The following is an 11,602-nucleotide window of genomic DNA, read 5'->3' as shown; positions in this document are numbered from 1 at the left end:
TCGGTTTAATGTCTTTGCTGGAAGATGGTCATGGGTGTCCAGTTCTTGCTCCTGCTGGGGGACAACTAAGCAAACTGTGAAATGTCATCACCAAGCTCCCCGGGTGGATTAGCAGCTCCAAAGGGCAACACACATCTCTAAGTCGTCCTGTAAAGTGACCCCAAAGCGTGACTTGTCACACCATCCTGGGCTCGTTTACCCTCTGAAGGGCAGAGGGCCGCTTTGCCTGATGCACAGCAGGTTTAAGCTCACGGATAATCCAGAGCATGTTCTGAACAATAACTGGTTCCAGCCAAGTCATGGTCCCTGCAGGGCCTGCCAGGGCAGAAGCTCGCCTGCCCTTGGGTGGGTAGGGGGAACAGGCAATGGGAACTATTTTTCACCAGGAAGCACGTCACCATGTCCCTGGAATGAGACCTCTGTGATTCTGCTAATTTGGTGCCTGTAACCTTGAAAGGATGAGGCATTTCTGAAACACCTCCACTGGGCATATAAAGGGTTGAGGCCCTGAGGTTTCAGGACAGGCCGTGGACTTTGCAAACCCTAGAGCTGCAATACTCACCCTCCTTGACAGAAACTGTATCAAGACAGCAGCAGACTCATCTCAAAGGTAAAGGATTTTGAACTTGAGTGTGCCTGGGATGGAAGTTCATCTTGTATTTCTTGGGGGAAGCAAATGGATAGACTCCTTGTAACCCTGTCTTTTTCAGCCACTGGGGTTCATCTTTCCCTCTGAACGCTCACTTTGCATCTGCTTGGGAATGACTTAGAAATCTTAATGGGGCTTTTCCATATCTAATTTATATATTTAAGTGATACATTCAAAACAAGCTAAACTCTGTGAGAGCGCCAGAAATCAGTGCCAGTGTTCATTTAACACGGCACTGATAAGATGAAATCTTGTAAATGAAAACAGTGCATATGGAGGGAGAGTCTACTGAGACTGGCTTCTTCCACTCAGCATGAATGCCTTTGAGGTTCATCTAAGTTATTGAAAGTAGCAACAGTTTGTTCCTTTTTATTACTGAACAGTATTCCATTCTATGGATGTTCAACAGTTATTCACACATTCAATGACTATTGGTTGTCTCCACATTTTGGCAATGACAGATAGAACTGTGTGTGGGTGTACAGGTTTTTGCTAGAACGTTAAGTCTGCATTTCTCTAAGCTAAAAAACTAGCAATGGGATTGCTGGGTCATATGGTGAGAATATGTTTAACTTTATAAGTTATAACGTATGAGAGTTCCAATTGCTCCATACCTCTCCTCTCTAGCACTTGATATTGTCAATATATAAATTTTTATTTTGGCCATTCTTATAAGGATGTAGCAGTATCTCTGCACTTTTCATTTAATTTGTATTTCCCTAGTGGCTAATGATGTTCAACATCTTTTAACATGCTTAATTGATATCTGTGCATCCTCTTTGGTGAAGTGTCTGCTAAAGTGTTTTGTCCATCTTTTAACTGGGTTGCTTGCTTTCAAATTGTTGAGTTTTGGAAGTTCTTCATATATTCTGGACACAAATCCTTTATCATATACATAATTTGCAAATATTTTTTTCTCAGTTTGTATCTTGTCTTTCCATTCCTTTTGGAGAGCAAAATTTTCTAATTTTGGTGAAGCCCAATTTATTTATTTTTCTTTCATGAAGTGTGCTTTTTGTCATGTCTAAGAATTCTTTGCCTAGCCTCAAGCCACACAAAAAATTTCTCCTATATTTTCTCTTAAACGTTTTATAACTTTACATTTTATATTCGATCTATAATCCATTTGAGTTAATTTTTATATAAGGTGTGGGGTTTAGGGGGTTTTTGGTTTGGGTTTTTTTGCATATTGGTATCTTATTGTTCCAACACTATTTGTTGAGACGTATCTCTGATGTCTTTTTTTTTTTTTTTTTGGCCGATATCACACATCTTCATTATTGTAGCTTTGTAGTAAGACTTAAAATCAGGTAGTGTAATTCCTTCAACTTCACTCTTCATTTTCAAAAGGGCTTTAGTTACTCTAGTCCTTTGGCCTTTCCATAAGTTTTATAATCAGTTTGTCTTTATCTATTTTTAAAAATCCAATTTGGATTTTTATTAGAATTGCAATAAATCTACAGATTAATTTTGGGAGAACTGATATCTCTGCTATGTTGTCTTCCAATCCATTAACATGATATGTCTCTGCATTTATTTAAGTTTTCTTTTATTTCATTCATCAGCATTTTGCAGTTTTTAGCAACCATATTTTGCACACGTTTTGTTAGATTTATATCTAAGTATTTAATTTGGGGGGAGTTATTGTAAATGGTATTGTCTTTTTAATTTCAATTTCCAATTGTCCACTGGTAGCATATACTCATTTCTATGTATTAAACTCATATCCTGCATCTTTGCTAAACTCACTTACTAGTTCCAGGAATTTATTTTTTGTGATTTGCTTCATGGGCACTTGAATAGAATCTGTATTCTGTCGTCACTGGGTAGAGATCTATAAATTACATTTAGATCTAGCTGGCTGCTGCTGCTGCCCAATTTTTCTACATTGGTGATTTCCTCCCTACTAAGTTCTGCTCTTTGGGATCAGATCCACACACGTGCAGCCCACAGGCCAGCCTAGGCGCTCATGAGCAATTTTTAAGGATACCCACCTCTGTGGTATCCCTGGTAATTTCCAATTCCCTGGACTCCCCTTTTTCAATCCTCTGGCCAGAAACTTAGGGCTTTAGTTACCTGCTCTGCTGTCCACTTCTGGAGGCTGCACCCACAGCTGGGTCATATGCTGAGAGGACAGAGAGAGAGAGAGAGAGAGAGAGAGAGAAAAGCAGCGAGGGTCGGCTCCATCCAGTAGGACCACAGCTCCTCCTATCTGAGCAGGTGGGTTTTGCGTCTCTGCAGGCCCTGCTGCTGGTCAATTCCATTGCTGCTGCCAAGCTCCCTCGCCTTGGAATTTCCTGGAGACCCGCTAGAATAGGGAAAAGGAAAACTAGTGATTTCCCTCATTCTCTGAGCATCAGGAGTCTCCTTTCTTCCTAGAATCAGAGGATTGCTTGGAGCTCTCTCTGTCCACGTTCCCACTTCTGAGTTTACTGTTGACTTGAGTCTAAAGTGGGGATACCAGAATAAAAATAGAAAACTTAGCCCCATTCAATGGTAATTGGAATTCTGGCCTTCTTCTCCAATCCACCTGCTACTGTTTACTTCTTGGAGTCCACAAGCAGTTGCACTGAGTATTCTGTCCAGGCTTTGGAGCTACGTTCTTTGGAGAGACGGGTAGAGTGTGCTTCCTCCATTTTATCTGGAACTGGAACCCTATTTCAAACCATGATCTTTATGAAGCTTTTTGAAATGTTGTTAAAAAAAAGAAAAGAACCATGAAATAGTTGCTCTTATGAGGTGTTGGGTATGCAAGAAGTACGTTGGTGGCACACAGTCAGCTGGGATGCAGTGAGCCACACTAGCCGAGAGTCACAGGAATAACTGATACGTCAAAATTCTTCTTAAAATAACTCTCACATTCCTCAGTTTGGGTTTAATACTCTGAGTAACCAGAGACTTAGGAGATTAAATGGTTGGCACAGCAATTAGCGCTCACGATGGACAAATGTGCCTTTGTTTCAGCTGACTCACTAACATCGTTTGGCACTTGGTGCAGCACAAATGCCTCACAGATGGTGACAAGCTCAACACACTTTGTTTAACTGAATTCTGTGAAGGTGTTATACACTGTCGTTCTCTTTAAGCACTCATTAATTTTGTGAAGTAAAGTTCATAATTGTCATCGACGTTATGGCTTTTCTGGGTTGGTGGTGATTGACTGGAAGGAATACTATTGATTCTCTTGAGCTGAGGGCAGTCTGGTGGATGGTATTCTTAGCTGAACAGATACAGATGAATAGAGCCATTTATTTATCAAGGACGATCCCCTTTGTTTCCAAAGGGCTTTCCAACTATTGATATCTTCCTCATCACATTTCTGCAAGGTAGTTGTCCACATTTTAGAAGCCAGAAAACACAATGCTCCCAGAAACATGTATTACCCGTGAAGGAATGGGCTAAACCCTAACAATGAGATGCTGGGTCTCCCAGGAGGTTAGAGCTGGGGAGCTTGGATGAATCTCCAGTCCAAAGACAGAAGACAATTTTTCTCTACACTTATTTTATTTTATTTTTATAATATTTATTTATTTTATTTCTTTTATTTTTGCTGCACTGGGTCTTAGTTGCAGCACACGGGATCTTTTTGTTGCAGCATGAGGACTTCTTAGTTGCAGCACGCATGCAGGATCTAGTTCCCCGACCAGGTATCGAACCCAGGTCCCCTGCATTGGGAGCGTGGAGTCTTACCCACTGGACCACCAGGGAAGTCCCTTTCTACGTTTATTTAGGCATAACTTGTGTGTAATAAAATCCACCTGCTTTAGATGTACAGTTTGATAAGTTTTGGCAATTGTATACAGTTGTTTAACCATCATGAGAAGCAAGATACAGAACATTTCCACAACCTTAAAAGGTTCCCCAGGCCCCTTTGCAGTCATTCCCCTCCCTCACCTCGACCCCAGGCCACCCCAACTGCTTCCGTCACTCTGGTTCTGTGGGGCTCTCACCACAGGCCTCTGCACAGTCCACTTCCTGCATCCTGGGTGCTCCTACCCACCCACTCGTCCTGCATGTCCCTGCCCCTAGGAAGCACCCTGAAGCCCTCAGAACAGACCAGGTGACTCCAAGGTTCCCCTCACTGGCCCCAAAGACTTTCCCTCAATGCCTGAAGCACTACCACAGGGACCACTGCCACTTCCAGGCCAGCTCTTCAGGATAAAGATAACTTGGAGACGGGGGGGGGGGGGGGGGGGGGGGGGGGGGGGGGAGGTATTTATTCAATTCAATAAATATTTATTGAGCACCAGTACATGCTTTAATATATTTAAATAAAACATAGGATAATCACATTTCCTAAAAACTCTGAGGGCTTACTGCAAGGTCAGTTGGATCTCTGCTCTTTTGCCAGGAAAGTATGAGATCACTGAGTACTTCCAGGGGATAAGAAAGTCACTTTCCTCCTCCCTAGGGGACAGCTGGGGGCAGTGGGTGGGGCCTGGGCCCTGATTACGACAGCTGCCCCACTTACCAGCTGTATGACCTCGATAAAGCCCAATTGCTACTCAACTTTCTAACCTGCGGAATAGTGCTTACCTTGCAAGATGGCTGTTGCTGTGACATCCCTTTGCTCAGCCCTCACTACCTCAGCGTCCCTGGGGCCAGCTCTGACCCATGGCACAAGAGGACAGGATCAAAGACAGAGTTCTCACCTTGGCTGCACATTAGAATCACGGGGGGGCGCTTTTAGAAATCCTGACCCCCAGGCCACATCCCAGGCTGATGAAATCAGACTCCCTGGGGACTGGCATTTGTTTTTTGTAAAGCTCTCCAAGTGATTCCAAGGTCAGCCAAGGTCAATAGACACTGATCCAGAAAGAAAAGAGAAGAGAAGTAGAATTATTTCATGTCTATAGAAAGAAAGTTGGGGGAGGTTGTGATGATTACTTATTGTTAATTATTACACTATATCCTATACAGTTTGAGGTTTTAGAACTACAAAAGTTCTAACCTGTGAAACAATTGAATATTCATGATCAAATTTAATCTTCAGAGAAATTTTAAAGATGAGGAGTCTGAGGCCTGGAGAACTTATTGTCAAACAGAAGGTGCATCAAGTTAATGGACAAATAGGTCTGCAGTGAATGTCTGGCTTCAAACCCCTCTCTGCTTCCACCCTGCCCCACTGCCCTTGTCAGTCCCTCTGAGGGAGCTGTGATCCAGACCTTCATGCTGATTCCAGACCCAGGTGTCCAGATGCCCCTTCAGTACTTCCCCTTGGATGTTAACGCCCAGGCAACTCAAACTCTGTCCAGCACTGCTCAAGGTCACTCTGCATGGCCCTCCTCCTCTGGTTGCCCATCTTTGCACAGGCACAGCCAGTGCAGCTCCACTGACATCCCTCACCTTTGTTTACCACGTGGTGCTGACCACCTCCGGAATGCCTTCATTACCCTTGCCTCTACCACCTGGTCATAGCTCCTCCCTGGACATTTCCAGTAGCCCACTAACCCCTTTCCCCGCACCCACTTTCACCCTCCAGCCCCTGCTTTTGACCTGTCTGCTAGACCAACCAAGGTCTAGGAGTTGGGCAGGGGTTTCTTCATGTAAAAAAGTGACCATTTTTGAGTATCTGATATGTATGATTTCACACACAAGCGTGTGCACACACACAGGCACGCACAAACCTCAAAGCTGCTTGCTCGGTTGTGTCAGATGTTGGGACCATTTTCTGTGACAAACTTCTTTAGTAAAGGGCTTGAAAACATTCAGAAGTGTGCAGCCTGCCTTCTGCCAGTTACAGTTGTGGGACCACAAGCAAATTCTATCACTCCTCAAATGTCTCACCTTTAAAAGGAGGAAGGAAATGTTGACTCATGGGGATGTGGTGATAACTAAAGACATAAAATGCCTGTCACACACTACTTGCTGATAAAAAGCCAAGGGGCCGTTCATCTGTAAGGAGGAAGGAAGGACAGAGCTATTTGCTAGGTGCCTGAGACACGCCAGGCTCCAGCAGGGAGCTTCTGCCTTCACATCCCTGGATCCTGTCAACAAACCAGTGTACCTCCCCATGAGGTCCTGTGCTTGACCTGGGTCTCCCTCAGGTAAATAGCAGGGTCTGTACCTTCCAGAGTCCAAGAGAGCGTGTTCTACGGGGGTTCGGCTGATATTTTCTTTTTCAGGGGATGAACAATCAGTACGTCCGCCGGGAGGTCTTCTGCCGGAACACCTGTGACGAGCTCAAACGCTTCTGGGAAAGAGAAATTGGCAAACAGACTTACTACCGAGAATCAGAAGAGCATCGCCTGGGAAGAAGTGCGCTGGGAAAGTATGTGGCTTGTCTATTTTTTATTATCGATAATTAATTTTTAAAAATAGACTTTAATTTTTAGGGCAGTTTTAGGCTCACAGCAAAACTGAGCAGAAAGTAGAGCTTTCATACACCCCCTCCCCCGCCATACACAGCCTCCCCTACCAGCAACATGCCCCACCAGAGAGGTGCATCTGTTACAATCCGTGAACCCACATGGACACATCATACCCACACTTACTTGTCTGTTTTTTAAAAGCAAAATTGATTTCCCCAGAGGAATGCTAGATGGGCATCCTAGAGGACATAATTATTTTGATTTTCCATGCATATGGTCCTGTCACCATCTATGGTTATGGGCAGTAATTTTAAAAATTCTTTAGGACTTCCCTGGTGACTCCATGTTTCCACTGCAGGGGATGCAGGTTCAATCCCTGGTGGGGGAACTGAGATCCCACATGCCACGTGCCGGCAAAAAATAAATAAATAAATAATAATAAATTCTTCTAAGCTAACAAATGTACACTCTAGTTCTTATCTGTATAAACAGAAAAATCTCTCCTCTCTGTCACCATTTCTAGTGTGTGAGGGTTACACTAAATTTGGGGAGCAGATCAGCAGATGTATCCATGAAGAGCAATCAAGCAAAGGAGACAATGACCAATTAATTCTCAGTGCTCGTTTGGGTCAAGACACAGGACGTCCTGCATGGTGCTAGGAGGAGGGCCAATGGGCTCTCAGCCCTCTGGTGTGCATCCCTGTTCTAGCCAAGCAAGTCGAGTGGAGAGCAGTAACTCACATGAGCAGATCAGCGTTGCTGTCTCTAGGAACACTAGCACCTCACCACACTCACACATACTGCCTCTCGATGACTGCAGGGGGTCACCCACAGAACACAGGGAAAGACAGGTCGGGCTGTCTACCCCCTCATAGGGAACAGCTCAGCCACTGTCTGTTCACTAAGACCACAGCTAGTGTGTAGCCAGTTGCTGGTGGGACAGGTGTGTGCTGGCCCAACGGCAGGGCCCGTGACTCCATACTGTCAGTCCACGGTTGCTAGGCTGAGAACATGCATGAACTCACAAGAGTTATATTCACTGTTACCTTCCAAAACCCCGTCCTGAGCCCTAGAGGCAAACCCAGCCTCTTCTACATGCAGAGACCTGCTCAGCCATATTCCTGGCCACAGGCAAGAAAAAGCAGACTGTCCTACCTGCTGAGGCGTTGTGTTAGGGCATCTTGTCCAGGGATTCTCAGAGAAGCTGAGTCAGGTGGCCAGTCATCTGGGGAGTCCCTGCCATCTTCCTCCCCCGAGGCCAGACCACTCAGCATGCTGCACACCAGAGGCCACACTGAGGCCTGTGCCACGTGTGTGTCCCCCAGGGCAGTACACAGAAGGCCTCAGGTGGAGTGAAACTGACCTGCGGAAGATGCAAAAACCTTGTCTCTAAGCAAGGAGTAAGCCAAGGGGTGAATAAAATAAGCTCTGAAACAAACTGTGTTTTATTAAAACATTAAAATATATGTGTGCAGGATCTCTCCATGCACATAAAAAAGACTGCAGGAAAGACACTTTTGGTTGGTGGGGTCGCAAAGCTCTAACTTCTTATTTATCCTTCTCCTGCCTCTTCTAATCTGAACCTGGGCAGTCTGGCTCCAGAGACTCTCTGCTCCTCACCACTACTCCATGTTGTCCCTTCATAAATTGTAGAAGACAGTTCTGGTTCATTAGGTTGTTCTGAGGCTTGAATAAGAAAATGTGCCTAGAGACTTCCCTGATGGTCCACTGGTTAAGACTTTGCCTTCCAGTGCAGGGGGTGCAGGTTTGATCCCTAGTCCGGGAGCTAAGATCCCACATGCCTTGTGGCCAAAAAACCAAAACATAAAACAAAAGCAATATTGTAACAAATTCAATAAAGACTTTAAAAATAGTCCACATCAGGGCTTCCCTGGTGGTGCAGTGGTTGAGAGTCCGCCTGCTGATGCAGGGGACGCGGGTTCGTGCCCCGGTCCGGGAAGATCCCACATGCCGCCAAGCGGCTAGGCCCATGAGCCATGGCCGCTGAGCCTGTGCTCTGCAATGGGAGGGGCCACAGCAGTGAGAGGCCCGTGTACCGCAAAAAAAAAAAAACAAACAAACAGAAAATGTGCCTAAAGCACCCAGCATGGGGCAGGGCCCAGGGCTCACAAATGTCAGGTCCCTTGCCTCCTCCACACTCCCACTTAACCCAGAATTGAATATAGCAGCAGCAAGATGCCAAAGGAAGAGCCCTCTGGGTGAGTAGCAAGTCTCCCTGTGCCTCAGTTTCCTCCTTGTTATTTTTATCATAGAGAAACAAACACTGACAGAAGAGGGATGTTGGGGAGTTACTGCCTTTAATTAGTGGGGAGCAGTAGGTTGACAGTGTTGTTCAACTATATCCTTACTGATTTCTTGTCTGTTTTACTGATGCTTGAAATATGGGTACTGAAGATTTGCAGATCTATTTCTCTTTACAGATCTATCACGTTTTGTTTCATGTATTTTGAAGCTCTGTATTAGGTACATAAATGTTTAGGATTATTATATACTCTTGATGAATTAAACCGTTTATTACAAAACAACCCTCTTTCTCTTTGGTAATATTCTTTGCTATGAACTCTACCTTGTCTGTTGTTAATATAACCACTCCAGCCTTCGTTGATTAGGGTTAAGATGGGATATTTTTCCATCTTTTTACTTTTAACCTATTTATGTCTTCATATTTAAAATGAGTTTCTTATAGGCAACATATATTTGGATATTTTTTAATGCAATCTGTCAACCTTTGCATTTCAATTGGATTACTTATGTCATTAACATTAATTGGTATGATTGGGTTTAAATCTACCATCTTGTTATTTGTCACCTTTTTCTCTCAACAGTTATTTATTCCCTTTCTTTTTCTGACTACTTTTGAATTAAACATTTTTAATGATTCCATTTAATCTCCTCTTTTGGCTTTTTAACTATATCTCTGTGTGTTATTTTAGTGGTTGCTTTAACATTTACATATACATCTTTAACTTATCACTGTCTACCTTCAAATGATACATTATTTCCTGTAGAGGGTAAGAACCTTACAATCATCTAGTCCCATCTCTCTGCTCCTGGTCTTTGTGTTATTATACAGAGTACAATTTGACTTCCACATATGTTATAAACGCCATATTACATCATTAACAGTTTTGCTTTGAACTGATGATCTTTTTTTTTTTTTTTTTTTTCTGGCTGTGCCGTGCGGCTTGAGGGATCCTAGTTCACTGACCAGGGATAGAACTCGTGCCCCCTGCAGTGGGAGCGCAGAATCCCAACCACTGGACCGCCAGGGAATTCCCATGAACCACTGACTATCTTTTAAAGAGATTTAAATAGTAAGAAAAAAAAATCATTAATACACACACACACAGATGCCCTTCCAGGTGCTCTTCGTTCCACTGTGCAGATTTCCATGTGGTGTCATTTTTCCATCTGCTTGAAGGACTTCCTTTAACATGTCATATGTGACAGTCTGCTGGTAGTGAATTCTTCCAGTTTTTGCATATCTGAAAACAACTTTATCTCACCTCTGTTTTTGAAAGATAACTTTGCTGGGTAAATAATTCTAGATTGAAGTTTTTTTCCCCCTCCTGTACTTTAAAGATATTGCACTTTCAAGGGAAATTTCAGAGAATTAAGACTAGAATAGTGCTCAAACAGAAGTGAGAGTTCAAATATGTATATATTTTAATTTGCAAGTCTTCTGCATACCTTTTAAAACCTGAACACATGCATGCACACACATGCATACACAGACACCTTCAGAATAAAAAGGAAGGAAGCTTCCCTGAACCAAAAGCCATGGAGATGAATACTCCGTTTGTGTATATTTTGTTTCTATTTTCAGGCTCAGAGAAGAATGGAAGCAGAAACTGGAAACAAAGCTGAGACTACGGAACAATTCAGATGAGACAGAAAAGCGGGCCAATGTTGGCCAAGAGCTTCACTGACACAAGAGGATACAAAGCACTGAGGTCACTCTGCCAGGACAAGCCAGTGCAAATCCCTGAGTCCCTTTGCTACACCATACAGATCCCATACTATTGTTTCCCCCACCTGTAAATCCTGTGGGGATTTACCTGTGAATCCTTCCCCAATGCTGAGTGGGAATTATTAGCCAAGGCAGTCCTCTCTGCATGGGGACCAGAATATTATCCCCAATGTGTCTAAAGACGAGATTATCTAACAGCAAAGCTCCATGCAGCATACTTTATTTCCATATAATTATCTTCTAATTTTGAAATCCCAATATTTGAAATTCTAAGCACATGAGGGGGGGATGATTTTCACGGTCATACTTTAAACATCGCACATTAGTTTTGCTCCACACTTCTCCTAGGAAACAGCACCATGTAATCCTTTCTCTTGTTTTCTTTTTATGAGAAGAGAAATGCACCTATCTGCAGAAATAAAAATAATGTAAATAGTCCTTAAAATAAGGTTTACAAATTAACTGATCTAATATTATTTTTCTTCACATGAATTTAATAGGCTTATTCAAAAACATGTTTACGTAGAACCATTCAATAAGATCGGGATAATTTTAATAAAACTTGGTTGCCATGCCATCACTGGTATACATGTTCTTCATTTTGTTGCTTTCTTTTAAATCTCCACATGCTGGCACTGGTTGGCTCTCTGT

The 11,602-nt window shown here is 43.3% G+C and overlaps 1 protein-coding gene across 1 annotated transcript; it reads left to right on the top strand.

Moving 5' to 3' along the window:
- Window positions 1-6,771: 6,771 nt before the first annotated feature.
- On the top strand, window positions 6,772-10,910 carry FAM240A (family with sequence similarity 240 member A). The gene is made up of 2 exons (XM_065885920.1): window positions 6,772-6,920; window positions 10,808-10,910. Exons 1-2 carry the CDS (start codon window positions 6,778-6,780, stop codon window positions 10,908-10,910), a joined length of 246 nt encoding a protein of 81 aa, XP_065741992.1. The 5' UTR covers window positions 6,772-6,777.
- The last annotated feature ends 692 nt before the right edge of the window (window positions 10,911-11,602 follow it).

The sequence above is a fragment of the Phocoena phocoena genome, chromosome 10, assembly GCF_963924675.1.
Source record: "Phocoena phocoena chromosome 10, mPhoPho1.1, whole genome shotgun sequence".
Classification (NCBI taxonomy): domain Eukaryota; kingdom Metazoa; phylum Chordata; class Mammalia; order Artiodactyla; family Phocoenidae; genus Phocoena; species Phocoena phocoena.
This window is presented reverse-complemented; position numbering and strand designations above follow the sequence as displayed.